This window comes from Carassius gibelio, chromosome B21, assembly GCF_023724105.1.
Source record: "Carassius gibelio isolate Cgi1373 ecotype wild population from Czech Republic chromosome B21, carGib1.2-hapl.c, whole genome shotgun sequence".
NCBI classification, from domain to species: Eukaryota; Metazoa; Chordata; class Actinopteri; order Cypriniformes; family Cyprinidae; genus Carassius; species Carassius gibelio.
In genome coordinates this window covers 14,809,308-14,831,284 of record NC_068416.1, presented here as the reverse complement: position 1 = coordinate 14,831,284, position 21,977 = coordinate 14,809,308, and the positions used below count along the sequence as shown (strand labels likewise).

The 21,977-nt window shown below is 37.2% G+C and overlaps 1 protein-coding gene across 1 annotated transcript in view; it reads left to right on the top strand.

The window, feature by feature from the left end:
* LOC127985552 (pyruvate carboxylase, mitochondrial) overlaps positions 1-21,977 on the top strand; it is a 126,341-nt gene that overhangs the window by 40,340 nt on the left and 64,024 nt on the right. The window contains exon 9 of the mRNA XM_052587604.1: positions 4,371-4,533. Within this exon, the coding sequence (XP_052443564.1) occupies positions 4,371-4,533 (163 nt within the window). The remainder of the gene's footprint in view (positions 1-4,370; positions 4,534-21,977) is intronic.

Here is a 21,977-nt window from a genome sequence, read left to right as displayed (position 1 = left end):
TCATGAGCAGAAACCTTTTTATTTTGGGTATGTAATTTCGGTCTCCATGCCAAAAAAGGGGGGTTACTAGTAAGGGGTTAACACACACTTTTTAATTTTAACAAAATATAATGACTGAATACACGATTGATATATTCAATTTTTTTCTCTACCCGTGTATAAAGGTTCAAGGGTAGAAAATGGTACAAATAATACAAATAATACATTTTTTAAATGTAAAAGAAAGTTATTTAATAATTGTAAATGGCTAAACATTTTATATATATATATATATATATATATATATATATATATATATATATATATATATATATATATATATATATATATATATATATATATATATATATATACAAATAATACAAATAATAAATTTTTTGAATGTAAAAGAAAGTTATGTATTATTTTTACCATTTTCTACCCTTGAACCTTTATACACGGGTAGAGAAAAAAATTGAATATATCAATCGTGTATTCAGTCATTATATTTTGTTAAAATTAAAAAGTGTGTGTTAAACATAGTCAACAAAATTTAGAATAGATATTGATGAGGGAATATTGTCACACATCAGACTTTGACTTTCTCTTGTCTTGGATACTCGTGTCGTCATTTGTTGATTTCTTTAAATTCTGGTAGCAGGAGCATTGGAAGATATTAAACATTGTGGAAGAACACACACAGACACACACAGTCAATCACACAACAACACACTGTCACTCAGGGGCTCAGTCTGTGTTGTATTACTGACTGGGATTGTTCCACTCCCACATAATTTCTGCATATGCTGCTGCCTGGCTTTGGCAATTAAAATGGAATAGCGAATCAGACTGAATATATTAACATGGCTCCCCCACCTCATCACTGAGCAGCTTCCATCACCATTCTCATGCTGCTCACTGCAGTCGCCTCTGTTCTGCTGTCCTCCTTTTTCTCTCTGCTCTCTTGTTTTGTCTGTCTCCAGCTCCCAGTCTTCATTGTTTGTGTCTCTCTTCAGCACTCTCTCACTCTTTCTCATCTGTCTGACTGTAGGCTGCTTAAATGCAGTGGTGTCTGGAGATTTGAAGGGTACACGATGGCAGTTAGGGAGTAGCAAGTGTGGGAGTGTTTTTTTTTTTTGTAAATGTGAAATGCAATGTTTCAGAAAGCATTGACCAGCACTGTGATTCATTCATGTGGTACATGTTCCTGAATCAACATCCTTTGTTGCTCCTCAAACAACAGACCTAAATTATCATTGCAGAATAAAATAAAACTGCAATTAATTATTCAACCCCTTTTCTGAAGTCTTTTTTTTATTGCAGTTTAGTGTGTGTGTGTGTATGTATATTTATGTATGTATGTATATGTGTGTTGATTCAGCTGCCATTTGTTCTTCTTGCATACAAATCACATTAAGCTTATTTCAGAATACTGAATATTGACAATTCTATAGTAAAAGACAGAACAACCACTCTTCAACCCTTCTGCCTAACAGTTCAGATTGCCATACAGTTGAAGATTGAAGACGCTGATGACACACTTTTAAGAAATGGTTGATTTATCAGCCGTAGTCTATTGTATTATCCCATATAATGCACCGTTGCCTGGGATTTAAATGCATGCCAGGAAAAAAAGAGTCAGAGACAGATGAGTCATTGCTTAAAATGCCACTATTAGTGCATTCTCATCTCATTCTGATGCTTTAAAAACAGGTTAGTTATGAAAAAATATTAAAATCTGTTCTGGATCTATAGCAGATCAGGGTATTGTATATTTTGGGATGTTTGGTAGGTGATGCATGTTTGCTGAATCAGAGTCTGTTCACTGAATAGAGCAACTATCTTTTTAAGTTATTGTTTCGCATTATTATGGAAGTCATTGTAGCTTCTAGGCTTGGATTGCTTGGAGTAAGTATTGCTATGGGAGCAGTATAGATGCATATAGTCTGGAGAAGCTTGAGCGAGAGAGGTAAGGAAGCGTGGAAGTGAACATTGTGCCCTTGAGACTGGGTCAGTGGTCCCTGATGGCAGTGATTTTTATGAGTAGTTTTCATTGCTGCAGATTCTTCTTCTTGTCTAGCTCTGAAAAGCCAAACTGCTAAATACATTATGCATTGATTATACACTCTTGGGTCTTGAGACAACTTTGTAAATAAACAAATTTTAAGAGCTGTTTTTTGTTTTTGTTAATTTTGCAAATTCCCTAGTTATTGGCTTAAATAGTCTCTTCTGATTCATGGAATATTGCAGTAATATTGTTTATTATAAATGTGTTAAAAGTGTTAAAGTTAACATCTGATTTGTTTACGTGTGTGTGTGTGTGTGTTTCTTTAAAAGAAAAATTTCTTCCTGACAGAACAAAGAGATTCATTTTCCAAATAAACTTCTTTTCTTTTATAAGGTTTCAAAGTTGCATATTTATTTGTCTAAACCGTCAGATGAGCCCATTCGTTATTCTCAATTCATTCTTAATTTAAATTCAGTTCTAGATTTCTCAGTTTATAATAAATATTTGATATGACAGTTGTATTATTTATATATCAGATTGTGTTGACATACTGTGTGATGGGCAAATAAGGAAAAATAAGTTTTGTGAGTAAATGGAGGTTGCATGAAAGCATAAGCGAATACTTCTGCATCCAAAAATAAGTCCACTGAAGTACATATAAGCCTTAGTTTTAAGTTTGTTTGGTGGGTTTCTGAAAGATTACCTAACATTAATGCTAACATAGCGTTACTAAGAACAGCTTTTAAAGCTTTTGAATGCAGAATTAATGTCTTAACCATTTTAGCTCATCCACACTGACTTGCCTTGTCAGTTGAGTAACTGCAAGACAGTTTTTATGGGTTAAGTGTCTTGATCAGTTTTTTCATTCAACTTGCAACCTTATTGTTTGCTGCTCTGATCCCAAATAAATCATCTGATGAATGTCATTTTAACAATTCCATATCTGCTGGAGTATTTACATGATGAAAATGATAGGGATAATCCATTAAGCTGATTTTGATGTTTCATTTGGTAATTATTTCAGCTTGCAGCTATAATGACCAGAGTTCATGTGAGAAATGTTATCATTAGACAGCAGTGTCATAAAGACGTATGCGTGCAATATTCAGAGCCTGTTTATACCATTGTTAAAAAATTAATGAGGCCTAGCCAGATAATGTTGAGAGCTGTGCAAATATATTGCCTTTGCCATCACCATGTGTGTATGTGCATATGAATGTGTTGCCGCAGTGTTATCGAAAGCATGCTGTGCGGTATATATGTCGGCCTTCGAGAAATCCCACAATTTCTAAATACCTCCTTGCTGGAGATAAAAAAGGCAGACACTTTGTAGCATAAATTATTGATGCACAGCATGAATGCAAATACGATCTCACTTTTCTTTTATTGGTTAAAAATTTTTTCAGACCCCCTGGTGCTTTCAGGTTCTGTCTCGCATATGCACTTTTTCATTTGATTATTCATTCATCATAAAGTTTTAGCCTTTTGAATGCCTTTTATTCCTTCTAATATATGGTGAGACAAACATTACTAATGTGGAATAAATACCTCGTAGCGTTTCCCGTACACGCCAGCATTGATTCCCAACAAAAGCCTGCAGATTCATAGCATTTCTGTTTCGAAAGTATATGCATCTTTTCTCCCATTAGAGTCAACCCGGTTCCCTCCTCTTTGCGCCTGTAAGAATGAAATTGACCTGATATATGAGGATTAGGAATTGTGGGACATGAGAAATGAGTTCGGTAAATCTAGGGTGAGTAAATATATCAGAGTGATTTATATGGCTCTTAATAAATCCAACTTTACACCAGGGAAAGCACTTATCCAATAAGATGGCAGATTCAGCCAAATGTAACCAATCAGCCCCGGAAAAGCCTGGTTCATTCAGTTGAGCTGAGGGAGTGATTTAATTGTGAAGCTATTGAGGCCGGATCAGGCGCTAGCTGTTAGCCATGAATCTAGCAGGCATTTCCTGTTTGTATGTCGCTGAGTGACTCGCTCCTTTCCTTCTACAATCCCCTCATCCTACTCTTTGTGCAGTTCTATGAAGCGGATTGCTAGTTGTCAAGCCGGTCTAATAGAAGTTATTGGAGCAAGCAGACATCTTGCACATTGTCACCTCTCTGTGGTGAATGCTGCCACGACGTGTTGCCCCTAATGGATTGTCAAGCAGTTGAAAATGGTTCGAGTGAATCTGTCGTAATTCCAGATCGCTGAAGCAAGGGGTCTGGTCTGATAACGTGCATTCATTTGGAGCGATAAAGTGTCGGGGTTTGATGTGATCTTTATGGCTGTGGGGCCCGTGGCAGGATGTGTTTTTGTTGTTTACCAAATGCAATATAACCTTTGTCTCTGTTTTTCTCTGTGTGTCTCACTCATCCAGTGTGGATCTGGTTCACGCTCAGCTGAGAGTGTGTGAAGGTCGCAGTCTGACCGAGCTGGGCTTGAAACAGGACAAGATACGGATCAATGGTTATGCCATCCAGTGCCGAGTGACCACGGAGGACCCGGCACGTGGCTTCCAGCCTGACACGGGAAGATTGGAGGTAGGTTAACATCCTACATTCAACAGCTGGGCCGTCACACATTTCTCCTCAGCCATGTTTCCAGAGAGAAAAAAAAATTAAAGGGGACATATGATGTTGCTAAAAAGAACATTATGTTGTGTATTTGGGTTCATGCGGTTTAAGGTTAAAAAACACATTATTTTCCACATACTGTACATTATTGTTTTTCCTTTATGCCCCACCTTTCTGAAACGCGTCGATTTATACAAAGCTCACCGTTCTGAAAAGTGAGCCAGCTGTCCAGTGTGTTGTGGTTGGCTGAATACCTCAAGGGTGTGACAGAAATATTACACCCCTTAACATATTGTGATGCCGTCTCCCGGTACGACCAGACAAAACCAATAAAACCCATTACAAACAAGGCATTTGTTGCATCCACAAACTATTCCAACAACTAAAATATGATGAATTGTTTTGATCCAGAACGGGTTTTTAAACATAAGTGTTTGTCCCCTTGTGAGAGACCGTTTAAATAAAATGTATTACATTATTTTTAACAAGTCTAAATGAAGATTTATTTCTCTTTTTACTGTTAAACATACTGCTATTAAGAGAGAAAAAAAAATTGCAATTAATGTTGTGATTTTTGATCAAATTTCTGATCAGTCCTTCATTTTCATGGTGTCATTTTTATGTGCAGGCTATATATATATTATTTTTTATTTATTTATTATTACTACAGTATATTATTATTATTATTATTGTAGCAGTTAAAAAATGACATTACTCATATCAATTTCATCTGAATATCAGTTATTTTTTTGTGTGCGTGAGTATCTGCACAGGCCATTTTAAGTTCCGGACTGTCTCAAATGACGTACAAAACGCCAAATGGTCTTATTTCATGATTCAGGTGGGTGCTCATTGACTGCTGTGCCCCCCTGATGAGTTTTTTTTGGTTGACTGGTAAAGTTTAAACCCCTGGAAGGACCACTATGGCTGACAGACACTTCTCCCAAATATTGGACTTGGCCGAAAGTTTTTGGTGTAAATCGGACACTGACCACCACAAACACATCCCAAACACGCTCTTCTGAAGTGTGTAACTGCATGTGGTGATATCGCAGAGGTGTGAAATTATCTGAAATGTTGCTGACAGAAGCTTTTACCTTAGGGCCATAAGGGAATTATTTATTTCTGGATGAATAATTGAACAAATATTGATATCAGCTTTCTCTGCCCAGTCACTGCTGAGCTGCAAGCCTTACATCGGTCCAAATATCTCACAGATGCAACTTGTGCTGTCTGTCTGTGCGGTTATTTGGTTTTGAGCCACAAGGTTAACCGGGGTCTCTGAGGGTCTCTGATTGAGATCTTGCAAGCTAGATGTGTATATATACATAGAAATAGCCCAAGGAGTCGACTAGCCCACAAACCCCACGCTGGAATCATCCAGTTGTACCCACATTCCGTCAGCTCATTGGCTAGACAACCCCGTATGGTCCAGATGCATCATCTCTCTTCAAATCTTTGTTCTTCCATCCAGCCACAGGGTCTTGCCTGTATCAAAAGAGAGCTGGATCTGTCTGATAAGAATGTTCCTCCATTACCTTTAGAAAACTGTTTGGCACTCAGCTTCAAAGACTGACGTGGACATCATGTGATGTTGGAAGAATGTTTCCATGCAGATGGAGAGATGAAGGGAGAGGGGCGGGAGAAGCAGGGAACTTGGGCGAAGTTTAAATGTTATTGAGATTCCTTCAGAATGGTCTTCTGCTTTTGCCAGAGCTAAAACAGAGAAAGCGAATTCCCCTAACGGAGTGTGAGAGATAATATGAGATGGTTGTAAGAGGGGGAAAAAAGAACTTGAGTGACCATCCCTGATCCAGAGGATGATAGCTTCAGCATCAGATTGAATGTAGTGGGGAATTATGGGTATGTATTGGCCGATAATTAGGCTGAGAGTCTAGACAGCTGATTGAGAAAGATAATAAACCAATGTTCCAAATTAAACACTCACCATGAATGCAAGAATGAAAATTGTCTTTGACGATTAAATAACACCAATACAATCCAGTTAGTCTATAACTTTATTAAGACCGGCAATAATCTTATAATCGTATAATCACATTGTATGAATGATGGACTGACCATTTACATCAGCTTAAAATTGCAAACTCTCTGCAACTTCTTGCAAATGTTGCGATGACTTATGACTTTACTTCAGTGCAAATGTATCATCTGAAGCTTACATAGAAGATGCTTTTTTTCTGTTAAATCCAGCCTATTTCTTCCATCAATTCTATAAAACGATGCTTTGGGATGGCTTACGGTTTAGAAAGGTTGCTTAATTTGATTGCCACCTTACGAAAAACTAATCCATATTTTATACCACGATCATATTTCTGGATGTTTCATTGAGAATGGTGCTCATAAGTGTATGATATTGTCTGACTATATGTATTAGTATGTTTTGTGGGTTTTTTTGCAAGCACACATTGATCTGTGTTCTTTGTTAAAGGAAAAATGGCTAAATCCTCTTGGGAGATAAAACATATTTGAAATAAAATATTGGAAAATACACAGTCTCTCACACCCACCACTGGCTGTAGGTCTGAATGATAGTGACTATACGCAATAAAACCACAATAGTTTAGTTAATGATCTGAAACCAAATCAGCATATAGAAATGATTTCTGAAGGATCATGTGTCACTGAAGACTGGGGTAATGGTTGATGAAAAAAAAAAGGTAAAGTAACATTTGTACGTTTAATTTTGAATTGAATGTTTCTTGAGGCTCTGGATAGGAACTTGTGGAAAAAAGGTGAGACCGAGATGGAGAAAGGCCGTGCTGTGTGAAGGTATAATCAGCCTCACGTTAGATCTTCTTCCATTTCAGTATGTCAACACAAGCTCTCCTGTGTTTGTGTGCAGTAGCGACTGATGTGAAAATAAGGCCGCAGGTAAAGAGAAAAGCGCCGCTCTCTCGATTCCTCTGTCTGCTTGGAAGTTTCTCCTCACTTTCTGACGTGTCTGATGTCGTGCTTCAGAGGGAAAAGAGGACGGGCGGTGTGCGGGTCGGCAGAGCTCTTGCCTTTGTTGGAGGGAAAATAAGTGCATAATGGGTAAAGTGAAGTGCCAGGATGAGAGCGTGCAGGGAACAGGCACTGAGAGCTCTTCTGCGCTTTTGTTTCTAAGGGATAAAAAAAAATATGGCTGTTGTCTGAAGGGTGCTCTCTGTAATCAAATGAGAGGGAAGGAGAGGAGAAGGTAGAAGCATTTAGTATAACATGGTGCATCAGAGGAAATATGGTCTATATATGGGCAATTATAGTCTCATCTTCTCTCTAATTCCTCAGATATGAGGCTCGGGTGATTTATATGTGTAGTTTCAGATGTGAACTGTTATAGGGTCTGAGCTTTGAATGCAGACTTTATTTAAGCGAAGCAATGAAATAAATTACGAGCCACTTTGATGGTGGTGGTACTCGTTTTATCCTCATGTTGCATCTGTGTGCAAGCAAATGTTGGTTCAGTAACACGTCGGCTCTTGCTGGCGCGCTGAGAGAACATAATGCTGATGAGGAGGATCGAGTGATTTGCATTATCATCATAATAAACATAATTATGTTGTTGAATGTGCTGATGGTAAATACTGCTGTGGTGGAAATGGGAGTCCATAATTCACGAGGCGAAGAACAGCGTCGCTCCTCCATTTGCTTTCTAGTTTGATAAATGGAATTTCAATCTGCAGAGGAAGTTGGTGATTTGTGCTTCTTTGGCTTCCGCACCTTAGCTTTTAGCTTTTTCCCTTGGGTGGATCCTCACTAGTCATTTAGGTGATTGTGATTGGCCGTTTCTATGAATAGGTACGAGTTAGAACCTGAATGTAATATAAAATTGAATTATGTCAATTTAATTTATCTCCTAACATTTAAATTATATTTCCTTATTTTCCTTTTTTTTTCTGTTTATTTTATGAGGTTTTCACATAAAGCAGACTTTATTTCCTAGCAATAAACATTAACATAAGCATCAAAACGAACAGAAATAAAAAAATGCTCAAACTAGGTAACAGGGTTGGAGGTTTAGCCTAAATTAAGCTGCCAAGCTAGGTTTCTCATAAATTAAAGAAAAATATTAAAACTTTTTTCTGTTCTTTCAAACAATAACAAGTAACATTTGGATGCAAGCAGAATGACAGTTTTGTAAAAAAAAAAATGATAATATACAATAATTATTAAATTTTATGCTTTTTATTGCAAAATGCTTTAAAAAATAGGGTTAAAGTTAGAGTTGTTCCGATTCCGATACTAGTATCGGAAATATCTCCGATACCACAACAAATTCTGGCATCGGCATCGGCGAGTACATGAACCCATATACCGATCCGATACCATTTTCTTAAAAAAAGACCTAGTTATGACCGCAAGCTTTGCCTAACCGCTGCACGGTTCTTCTTCGCTGCTCAAAATGCATTGAAAACACAGGAAGTTGTGCTGTGTTGCCACAAGCAACCCCTGTTTAGAGCAGCGAAGAAGAAATGAAAACGCGTTAGCAGCCCTTATCTATATATGACTGGATCACTCATCACATTCTAAACTGCCAAAAGACAGTGAAGCCGCTACTATATTATAGATCAGTGGTTAGCAGTATGTCTTTGTAGTACCGGTAGTTACAGACTCTCGAGTATATTCAGTACCGGCAACTGCGTTCAGTCGCTTCCGTGTAAGTCAAAACGCAGGGCTCCAGACAGTAGCCGAATATATACTAGTGTCTGTGAATATTAAACTGCAAAATACTATTTAAATATTACTCCCGCAAAATCTACATCTCTGTGGGTGACTGGCACAGATGCGCGAGAGCTCGCTGTTTTGTAGTCTCTGCTGTGTGTCATGAGGACACGAACGCATAAACCGTCACTTCATGAGAATTTACCGTTTCATTTGAGAATACTGTCATATCATAAACACAGACACTCAAAGATCTTCATGGCAGCCCATTAAAATAAATGTTTGGTTTACATGAGTAAATTGACAATATATAAAGCTACTGTTGTAGCCTACAGTAATAATAATACATCTCTATAATAATAATAATTATGCCTAGATGGTTGCTTGTTTTTTACTTGTTTTGTTGTAAAGAGATTATCTGATTAATAGATCTTTTTTTATATTCCTAGACTTATTTGTTGCAGTTTTTTTATACAGTTATATTGTAAAACTTAAATACCTTTTTTAGTTTGCGGTGTTAGATTTTTGGCTGCATTTGAAGTTCTTTTTTGCATAAGAAAATAAATAATACTGTCAAATTCATGTTAGATAATAAAAATACTGTAATAAATACAGTAGTTCACCATGTATTTGTTCATGTTTTATTGAGGGATCTGTCTGAAGCACACCATAAAAAAATTCTAGCAATTTACACAGGGCTAGTAGTATATACAGCTGTATATACAGATACACACCCAGGTATCGGATCAGTACTCGGTATCGGCCGATACCCTGAGCCCAGGTATCGGAATCGGTATCGGGAAGAGAAAAAGGGTATCGGAACATCTCTAGGTCATGTAACGTAATCATTTTATTATTATAGTATTATTCAGTTTTTAAATTATTAATAATGAATATAATAGCAATTCAATTGTTTATGACATCGGTGTATGATTTTTAATTAATGAATAAAGTAGTGAGGGTCTGTATTAATCTCCATTACAGAAACTCTTAGCGATATACTTTTCAAATGACAAACTCAACGAGATCTACTAACAAAAAACTAACGTGTATATCTTTATATTGAATTATTCTAATAATTAAATAAAAATTAATGTTTCATTGTTCAATTTTAACTTTATATTACTTTGAAAATACCTACAGCATGATAGATTACGACAGCAAGGATAAGATTGGGTGAAGTCGATGAGCTAACTTGGGATGCCCGAAGGGTAATGGCGCTATATTCCGGGCTCATTGCCCAAAAGATTATCGTTGGCGACATCTGTGACTCCTTTTAATTGTTTATTGCGATATCACAAAGTTTAGTTATAATCAATGAATCTCTCTACCTCACAAACAATCTATTTTTTACATTGTGTATAAACTGGGCCTGCATTTACCTTATAAAAGATGTGTGATCTACCAGCATTGACTTTGGGAAAGACTTGTTGGTCAACTCTTTCTTAGAGTGTACAGACATGTGATGTGCTTAAAACTAGCTACTTTTCATTTTAGGCTACTTTGAAGTTAAATTCTAGTTCATATAGCATATCTAATAGTCCTTGCGGGATTTGTGCCTCTAATGATTAAAGTGTGCCCTATTCCTGGAAGTGCCTGTTAATGTCTGTTCATGTAAACAAATGCTAAGATATTTATTTCCCATCTTAATGGCTGCAGATTGACCATAGGTTAATATGCTACTGTCTCTATGCTAGGCCTCTTGCCAAGTTAAAATATTGCTCGCTTACGAAAGTCCACCAGGAGCCCTCCGGTCATTGTTCATAGAGATTCCAATTAAAGAAAACAAATGGAGGATGAAATGCCATGCTGAAAAATTTCTGGGATAGATTCATGCCTCCTAGGTAGGTGTAAAGCATATGTTGATTTGTGTGGCACTGCCTCGCTGGCTCCGTGGGCATCTCTGGAGCAGATCTCCATGACCACAAGCCTTTCATCTTTCATCCTGCCTGCCAATAATACACACAGAGTACCCTGAGAAAGAGCCATCTCGCGTCTTCCTTTATTAGAGAGGGAATGAGAAAATATTGTTTTCTCTTCCAGATGGCTGGCGCGAGACTTGTCTCCTCTTGTTTGCGTGACATGCTCCTCTTTTGTAGATTGGAACTGATGACAGTGCATTTCCTCGCCGCCCTTCACCTGAGGTATGAATCCGAGACAAAACCGATTCTAGCGTTCCCTCGCCGCGGCTCCGTCGGAGTCTGCTGCCGTTTTATTCACAGATGCAAACTCCCTCTGCCGCCACGCAATTTGAAACAATGCAGCTCCGTCAAGAGTCACATTGCCAAGCTGTCATTTCCAGACACAAATGCGCATGGGAAACGCCTTGGGACTGGGTGTTACTGCAGAGGTTGCATTGGTATTCTGAAAATGGCAGCTGCTTCGCAGGCCATTTACAAACATTATTGAAGAGGTGGCAAAACTCCCTCAAGAGCGTCAGCACATGGATTGGAGTGTAGGCACATTTGAAGATATACTCTGTCACTTTCTGATGTTCCCAAAATATGCTACACGTATTCAGTGTGCCACAGGCTATTTGTTCTTGGAGAAGTTCAATATGGGTGACTAGTCAAATTGATCTCTTGTTAAACACGGTGTTAACAAACCAATTGCAGTTCAATTAACGGGATAGTTTCCCAAAAATGAAAATTGTCATCTTTTACCTGCCCTCTAGCCATTCCAAACTTGAATGACTTTTATTCTTCTGTGAAGCACAAAATAAGATCTTTTGAAAAAAGTTGGAGTACAAAATGCAGTTGGACCCCATTGACTTTCATTGTATGGCCAAAAAAAAAAAAATATATACTTTTCAAAATATCTACTTTTTGTTTTTCTGTTTCAAGGAAGAATGAAAGTCATACAGGTTTTGTATGATACAAGGGTGAGGAAATGATTGAAAAAAATTTGATTTTGTTTATTGGTTAGACCTGCCCTGCGATGCATCATTTTAGCTACAGGCTCTTTGCAGTATTATTCAGTTCAGTGCAGTACTGATGCACAGTGATTTATAAAGGACCTCAGAGGAACACTTAAAGCTCATAAGACTGGAAATGGATCCAACAGGAGTTCTGAAGCCTCAGGCATCCAGCTAAAGACTAGCTGATTGTTCAGCAACAGTACTGGCACAGTGCTTAATGGTCTAAAATGCTCAATACCAACACCCAAAACTCATCCCAACTGAAGAACTGAGGCGATGTAATGAGGTGGAGCTGCGTTTGCTGCCTCAGGGTCTGTATGTCTCACAATTATTAAAGAATTCTTAGCTGTTCAAGGACAGAATTTATGTTTTATCCGAATATAAAGCTGACTTTCTGTTATCTGAAACAGGCGATGAGTCAGCACAATCAAAATGACCAAAAATTCCAGAATAAATCGAAAACCGGAAGCCGAAGTCATAATTTTGTCATGGTCTTATCTGTAGAAGACCAAGGAGGACAGTATATTCCAAAATTTCATTTATGTAAACTGAATGGTCTTTTTAATCTCCACATATGTTTTCGAAGCCACAGAAAGCACTTATTTTCCTGAACAAAGGCTCTTTTTAGAGATTTCAGTATGCACACTGCAGCTTGTCTGAAAATTGTCTAAATCACACCTTTTGCAGATTATTTGCTTTAAATTTTAAACTACCATCTACGAACCTTCATGTCAAAACTGCTTTTTGTTTATTAAAAATGAAATATATTATGTCTGGAATTAAACCTTGCTTTGCTTTCATGTTATATACAGGTGCATGTCAATAAATTAGAATGTTGTGGAAAAGTTCATTTATTTCAGTAATTCAACTCAAATTGTGAACTCGTGTATTAAATTCAGTGCACACAGACTGAAGTAGTTGAAGTAGTTGTAGGTTCTTTTAATTGTGATGATTTTGGCTCACATTTAACAAAAACCCACCAATTCACTCTCAACAAATTAGAATATGGTAACATGCGAATCAGCTAATCAACGCAAAACACCTGCAAAAGTTACCAGAGCCTTCAAAATGGTCTCTCAGTTTGGTTCACTAGGCTGCACAATCATGGGGAAGACTGCTGATCTGACAGTTGTCCAGAAGACAATCATTGACACCCTTCACAAGGAGGGTAAGCCACAAACATTCATTGCCAAAGAAGCTGGCTGTTCACAGAGTGCTGTATCCAAGCATGTTAACAGAAAGTTGAGTGGAAGGGAAAAGTGTGGAAGAAAAATATGCACAAGAAAAAATCAGTTCAAGAATTTGAGTGAACTTCACAAGGAATGGACCGAGGCTGGGATCAAGGCATGAAGAGCCACCAAACACAGATGTGTCAAGGAATTTGCCGAACCACAGACAACGTCAGAGGCGTCTTAACTGGGCAAAGGAGATGAAGAACTGGACTGTTGCCCATTGTTCCAAAGTCCTCTTTTCAGATGAGAGCAAGTTTTGTATTTAATTTGGAAACCTAGAGTCTGGAGGAGGAGTGGAGAAGCTCATAGCCCAAGTTGCTGGAAGTCCAGTGTTAAGTTTCCACAGTCTGTGATGATTTGGGGTGCAATGGTCATCTGCTGGTATTGGTTTATTGTGTTTTTTGAAAACCAAAGTCAGTGCAACCATTTACCAAGAAATTTTGGAGCACTTCATGTTTCCTTCTGCTGACCAGCTTTTTGAAGATGCTGATTTATTTTGCCACACTGTCAAAAGCACCAAATTTGGTTAAATGACCATGGTGTTGGTGTGCTTGTTTGTGTGCTTGATGGCCAGCAAACTCACCAGACTTGAACCCTATAGAAAATCTAGAGGATATTGATGAGGAAAATGAGAAACAACAGACCAAAAAATGCAGAAGAACTGAAGGCCAGTCAAAGAAACCTGGGCTTCCATACCACCTCAGCAGTGCCACAAACTGATCACCTCCATGCCACACTGAATTGAGGCAGTAATTAAAGCAAAAGGAGCCCCTACCATGTATTAATGTATAGTAAATGACCATACGTTACAGAAGGCCAACAATTCACTAAAAAATTTTTTTTATTGGTCTTATGAAGTATTTGAATTTGTTGAAATAGTGAATTGGTGTTTTTTTTTTATTTTAAATATGAGCCAAAATCATCACTACTTCATTTTGTGTGCATTAAATTTATTTAATACATGAGTTTCATAATTTGATTTGAATTACTGAATAAATGAACTTTTTCACGATATTCTAATGTATTAATGTATAAATTATTAAAAGACCATTCTTTATTAAAGTTACGAAAGCTTTTCAATCAAGAGCAGTAAGTGATTTCTTTGTTGTTGCTGTTCAATCAATATAAAGACTCACTGATCCGTTGCACTGATACAGTAGGCCTACGTTCAGCCGGCTATAGGATACTTACCAAGACAGGCATTTTGACATAACTTTTGTGTGAATTTGTCCATTTAAACACAATACTTAAGAGAGAGCTAAATATTTGCATGCGTTCTGAGGCGTGGGTTTGCTCGTTTCGGATAAGCGCACGCACAGATATTCTCACTGCACGCTTGAGCTTGCGTCCTTTGACACTTAAATGTTTAAACTGACAAAGCTTGAATGGGTTTATTTTAAACACCGATATCAACGTGTGCTAGTCAGGTCTCATCTGTGTATGCGCGCTATCACCACCAGTGTGATTGTGGAATAAAAGACTGCTCATATTCCAGCACACGGCATTCGCATTGAAGAAGAGTGCATGGTTTTTCCACGTTTATTTTTCATTGTTGTTATTGTAATGTCTGGGAAGCCAGAATGGGCATCCATCAACAGAAACATATTAGCTGAACCTTGTTTGTTTTACATGCTATTTATGGCAAACCATATTACAGATGCTTTGTCAGTTTTAAGTTAAACCCCCTGTGTGTGGAGAACTGAAAGGTTTGATTTTTTTTTTTTTTGTGAATGGTCCCATCCCTAGTATGTATTAATATAAGCTAAATACTAGTTAACTTTTAAAAAAGTGAACATTTTGGAAGTATTATAATTGTTATTTGGTCAGTATAAATTTAATTGCTATATTAAGGTTATTTTTGTATTATTTTTCTTTACCTAAGACTTTTTGTTCATTATTTAGACGCTATGAAACCATGGTGTTGGAGACATTTATTTAGAAATCCGGATAATGCCAAAAGGTTTGCAGATCTTTTCCTCACCTAATGAGCTCCTTGTTCGATAAGAATGACTATCTACCCAGTGTAAACTGAGCAGCAGAATACCTTTGAGGCAAATCGATTCGACTGAGCCGCCCTTAAGTGAAGAGATTTAGCCACATCCTCCCAAATGTGTTTACTAATTCATCTGAACCAGCAGAACCTGTGAGTTCAGGAATGGCCTTTAGACATCTGCACGGCTGTGAGACATATGTCTTGACGTAAAATTCTGCCCATTGAGAGCAACTCTACAAGCAGTTTCTGTAAGTAAGGAGCTGCTTTTTTCCTTGAGGGGTTTTCTTCTTTTGCTCTTGTCAGCAGTTAATGGCTCACGGGGCACTAAAACCCTTCAAGCTTCATGATAACACCACCAAGTGTAACAACTAAATCTAAAACAAAACGAAATCCAATACATCAGGTAGGTATATGGCGCACCGGTGTGGTCTAGTGTGTGCATATTTGTGCACAAACACTCACACAGATATGTCTACAAGAAAAGGTTTTTGAAGGATCACGTTTGCTGATGCCTGGTTAGCCCGAAGCTCTTTTCTGGGTACGGACGCCTGCAAGATTTCTTAATTATACTAGTTTGACCTCCAACGGGCCATATGCACCCTTGAGTTGCCTCAAACAATCACTCCACAGCACTTTCTCTCTTTTATGTGAAGCAGTTTATCACATCCATACCAATAAGAAAAAGCTGACTTCCCTACAGATAAAAATGGCTTATAAAATGGCATTGAAATTTCTTCCTGCAGGCTTTTATCATATTTCGATGTAGTTTGGTCCAAAAGTATTTGGACATTTAAGTCAGACAGTCTTTGGTGAGTTAAAGTAATGTGTAGAGATTTGCTATAAAAGCTAAACTGTGTGTCTGCTTGTGATTAGAAACAGAATAAGCTTTGTGTACTATCCAGAATTGTGTATGAAAAAATCAGGATGTGAATATTTTCCCCCTCCTAATATAAACATCTGAATGTCATGAATATTTCTCCAAATTACAGTCAACATGAAACATGAAAAATGGGTCATATTTTAAATTGAAAGGCAAAACGTAATTATATCCATTTGGAGTTGACTGGATTGGGAAAAGAGTCTGTTACATACCAGTTTTTTTCATTTTGATTATAATTTCAAAAAGGCACACAGTATTATAAATGTGCTTTTCTTACTAACATTGTTAATAAAGTGAACCACTGAATCATGAAAAACAAGACCAGGATTGTGTAAATACTTAGATTTCATGTTGATTTTCTTGGTTCCATTATGTTCTTTTTAAGATGTGGATTAAAAATGCTTAGGAAACTCTGGCTTTTAACTTGTAAAATATTAAACTGTTTGCCTGTTGTGCGTGTTGCCTGCAATATTCATGGTTCAGCTAAATAAGACGAAAGTGTCTCAAGGTGCCTCTAGGCACCACTCCTCTCTGTTCATGCTGTGACGTAAGGCTGGTTAGGGGACAACAAGTGTTGCTGGGATTCAGGGAGCTATGTGGTGTACATGCTGGGCTCCATCTTCCGATACGGCTGGAATGCTGTTGACCTGTGTTTATCTTAGTAGGGATAAATGATGAGGATATGTTGAGCAATTGATTGACATCAAAAGACTACGTTATTTATAGATATCATTTTCTTAGCTGGATTTCTTGCTCTTAGGAGGTGGATAAGAAACACTTTAATATGTTCTTAGTGCTTTTGAATTTGAATTGATGTAACAGGATGCATAAGTGCAGTTTGTAAAGTAAATTGAAATGGGGGATAAAAGATTTTTATAAATGTTGAATGTTGCCTTATTCAATTTGAATGTTTTTGTCATTTGAAAATGTGTACACAGGGAATGATAGATAGAATAATGATAGCTAGAACTAGGGGTGGGTGATATGACCAAAATCACAATACGTGTCATTTTATTTCACAGTAATGATATCACAGATTTTGCTTTAAATAAGATCTTTATGATATTGATTGATTTAAATGTTTGATGCCATAAAAATGTATATAATATTATATCACCAATGTCAAGATCACAAAATATTGAAATACTCTGAATACAAGTAAAACGGTAAGTGATTAAGAATAGCAGTAGAAAAATTACAGTAGAACAAATAGAAAATGCTACGTACATTGTATGCTTATTCTTAACTGTGTAAATTAAATATTTCTTCTTGTTAAAGTTATACAAGTGAGAGAAAACTTTATTCAAGAGCAGTGAGAGATTTTCTTCCTTTTGTTGTTGGATTAACATAAATAACAGACAGCATGAATATTAGACTGCTGTCATATTAAGAGCTTCCCAGATCCAATATACAGTTACACGTGTTTTCTTTCTCAGCTGTTTGCTTTCACTTATGACCTAAATTTCCAAGGATACTTGCAAAGATGGGCATTTTGACATATACAGAGTGTGCAGAGGTGTTAAGGTGTCAAAAATAATTTGGTTCAATATTCCCCTACTCTATAAGCAACGTCTTCACATGTGCATGCCAAAACATGTAAACAATACATTTGTGTGACCACGTAGGACAGCAATGTCACAGTTGAAGGATAAAGGATATGATTTGATATTTTGTGGATATGAGCCAATTTGTTTTTCAGTTGAACAGACAAGTTTCCAAATCAGATGTAATTCCATAGCGAATAAGACTTTCAAGCTTGGCCTGGTTAAAAAAAAACACGCAAGATATTGTTACCCACCCCATATGCAGTCTCAGTCTTCTTAAAAAATAAAGCCTCTGTTGTAGTCGTGTGCACAGACTGTCAATGTTTGTTTTCCAACAAAGAACATTGTCCATATAAAACCTCAGGTATCTGTAAGATGTCACTTGCTGTTGACACATTTCTACTGGTGTCTACTGGTATGTCTCCCACCCCTAGATATAACTGATTGATGGATATAGATACTGTAGATAGATAGATAGTTAGTTAGTTAGTTAGTTAGTTAGTTAGTTAGTTAGTTAGTTAGTAGGGGTGGAATGATACATGTATTTATACCGAACCATCATGGTCGGACATCTTGGTTCGGTGCATGAGCCCTCAACGAATACAGGCAATTCTCTCCAAATCCAGAAGAGGAAAACCACAGCAATGAAAGTTGTGACATTTTGCCAAGTATGGTAACACACATTCTCGGAATTGGTGCTCTGCATTTAACCCATCCAAGTGCAGTACCTGATACTCCCACCAAGAGTCCACAATCGAGGATGGGACCCCACTAGGGTTGGGAATCGTTAGAAATTTTAAGGTTCCAGCTCCAGATCCACCTAATGATTCCTGTTCTTATTCCGGTTCCAATAAAATCATTAAACAATCATTAAGAAATAGAGGTAAGGACAAATGCACAATACTCAACTACTCAATGCTCAATACTGTTTATTACATACTGTCAACTTATTTTAAATGTTGGCAATGTCAAAATGCCACATATATTACAGTGTATAGATCTTCATAAGTAAGGTTGGGTATTTTTTTTTTTTTAAATTTCGGTTCGGCTTCTGGTTCCATTTAAATGAAATATTATTATGTTTTTCTTTTTACTATTTTACCTTCACTGAATGTAGCGTTGCTGGAAGGGAGTAAGTAATGTTGGGTAATGCTAGTCCATCATTCAGCATGTGATTCAAAGTTGATGTTTTTTACACTATCAATAACGTTTTGCTTTTCAAGCAGGAATAAGCTTGTTGGCCAAATAGTCCCTTGAGGGCTGAGACACTTGTTAATTTCCCTTAATTAATGAAATATATATGGTTAAACTTATAAACATGTATACACACTCTCCATAAAGTCCCTATTTTACAAATAATAATGCAGTCAGGCTACATTTTTGAAATATTTCAAATGCATTAAAATAAATCTTTTCTATCACTTTATCACTCTTGAAATGACCTGTACACTACACTAAATAATCTAACCCTCATAAACAATAGCAGTCTATTTATTTAGTGGTCCAAGTTGAAGCCAGTATGTATAGGGCATTTCCATCTGACAGATCTCTGATCTTGCCGTTACAAAGTCCAGTGTGATGAAGGATCAAGTTGCATCACTAAAGACTAAAAACAAGCCACTCTGGGAAAAGCTGAATGAATTGGAGGCATACAAAAGATTGTGGAACTTAATGATTGCTGGTATCCCTGAAGTGGAAGGTGAGAATGTAAAGATGGATATGATGGAAGTACTGTGTTTTATTTCACCATGTCTAGCAGATCTTCTCCAGTCTTCCATCGACGTGGCCCACAGGCTTGGAAAGAAAAAAACTTAACTCAGCCTCGTCGCATTATTGTGCAGTTCACCTCTCGCACGCACCGTGACCTGATCTGGGCAGACACGGAGCGTTCTGAAATTCTCAAACAAAGAATATCAGGATAGCGGAAGACTTAACTAACGTGCAAGGGAGGCTCGAAATAAACTCTAGCCACTCGTGAACTAGATTAGAGAAATGTTAAACTGGTTCTTACTGCGGTGAGGAGGTCTGGATAAATGTGGCACTCAATTTTAATACATTTTGAAGTTTTATTTACTAAACAATAGATTTTTGTTACACGTTCTTATTTTTTTCTTATATTCTTACACTCAATGTTAGGGGAATCCAAGACTTGATTTGTATTTCTTTTAAATAGATAGATACTATAGATAGATAGATAGATAGATAGATACTAGACAGACAGACAGACAAATGCTTCAGAGGTCAGTGAACATACTGCGGGAGGTCTGATGAGGATCAGACTACAAAAGTGGCCAGTCCACTTTTTTTGCTTCACATTATTAATTTTGAGAAAAGTGCTGCCTTTGATCATGCTGGAAATAATGAGGAGTGAATATAATTCAGCTGATATATGCGGAGACAAATTGGATGCATCCAGTGGAAGCCTGCAGTTTGTGTGAAGCTCTAAAGCTTAAATCCCTCATTGTTACTCCATAAATTACCTTGTCCTTCCCCCCTTTTATACGCCCACTCTTTCTACTGATCTTAAATTCTCTGTCTCTGACATTAATTTGGGATGTTTTGAGCATCAACAGGGAAATTGTAAGCCAAGGACAAGCAAGTTTTGTCCGTCTTCCTCTAAAGCTTCTTAAAATTCTCTGTACATCTTCATCTGTTTCCCTGTATATTCCAGAATGTCTCAGCAGATTACCTTGGTTGGGCTGCCTGTCATACAGTGGATATTTTGTTTCTTCGGGTAATACGTTTGTGAAGACCTCTATTTCAGTGGTTCCAGTGTGCCATCACCTTGCTGAAACAGTATATTTCAGTCTGCCCCTGAAATGAAATAGAAAATTTCCCATTTACTGAATTGTGTTGAAATGAACATGACTACTGCTTCGTCTCCCCTTCTTTCCTGCCAGGAGGCCCGATAGGCAGGCCTGGAATTTAACTATGATTGGCATTTTATTCCTAATAAAATATGCTGCAAATCACAGTCCATTTGTGGAAGTAATGAAATCGCTCTTTCTGGCACATCCCAAGATTTTCTTTACTTATTTCTTTCGATTTCCCTGCTGCTTCTATCTGTGTTAACCCCACCCCTCCTTTTTTGTTTGTTTTCCTGTCTTTCCCTTCTATTACTCATTTGTCCAACCTCTCCTTGTGTGTGTTGGTGTTTGTGCTTTCTAATTTTCAATTTTGGTTTGCGCTCCTCTTCTTTGTGGTTTTTCTTCTTACTGCTTTTTCAATCTGAAACATTTCTTGTTTTTCCCCCTACACAATTCTTCTTCTGTTTTTTTTTTCTATCATCTGTTGTTGTGTTTTATTTTGTGAGTAGTCCTCTACACATCAATGTTTCAGTATTTGCAATTTTACATCAACTTGACAGCTGGAATTACTTCTCTCTCTCTCTCATTCTCTGGCGCATTGTGATTCGGTCGGAGTGTTAAGGACTGTTTTTATGGGAGAAGCCGGTGGGTAATGTGTAGGTTTGTCACACGGAAATCATACAAATGCACAATATATATGAAGTTCAACCTCCTCCGGCTACCTTAATTCATGGGTTCACGCTTTTCTTTTCTTTGTTGTGATTACTCTCCTGCTCTCTTTGTTTCTGAGTTAGCAGACCATGTTTTTTTTGTTCATTCATTCTCAAAACTCCTTTCTTTTTTCTTAAAGAGAGAGTTCACCCAAAAATTAAAATGTGATGTTTATCTGCTTACCCCCAGGGCATCCAAAGATGTAGGTGACTTTGTTTCTTCCGTAAAACACAAACTGAGATTTTTAATTGAAACCGTTGCAGTCTTGTCAGTCTTATAATGTAAGTGGATGGGAATCACTGCTAAAAAATACAATAAAAAAATAAATAAATACACAAACAAAACCAAAGTAAATCCTGCGGAACAGTATTTATATAATTTTTTTAACCTCTGATTCACACAATGTGCAAACTGTTTGAACTCTCCTTAACACGTCCTCCTGAGCTGTGAGGCGTGTGAGGCATCTTCTTCTTCTTGCTTTATGAGATTGTAGATGGAGTGTAAATGGTCCAATTGAGGGATAAGTTTCGATAATGCACTTATAATTCTGCAGAAAAAAACAATATAAATACTGTTCAATTTCTTACACTGACTGATCATTTTATGTCTTTACTAGGGCCGGGACTCGATTAAAAAAATTGATCTAATTAATTAGAGGCTTTGTA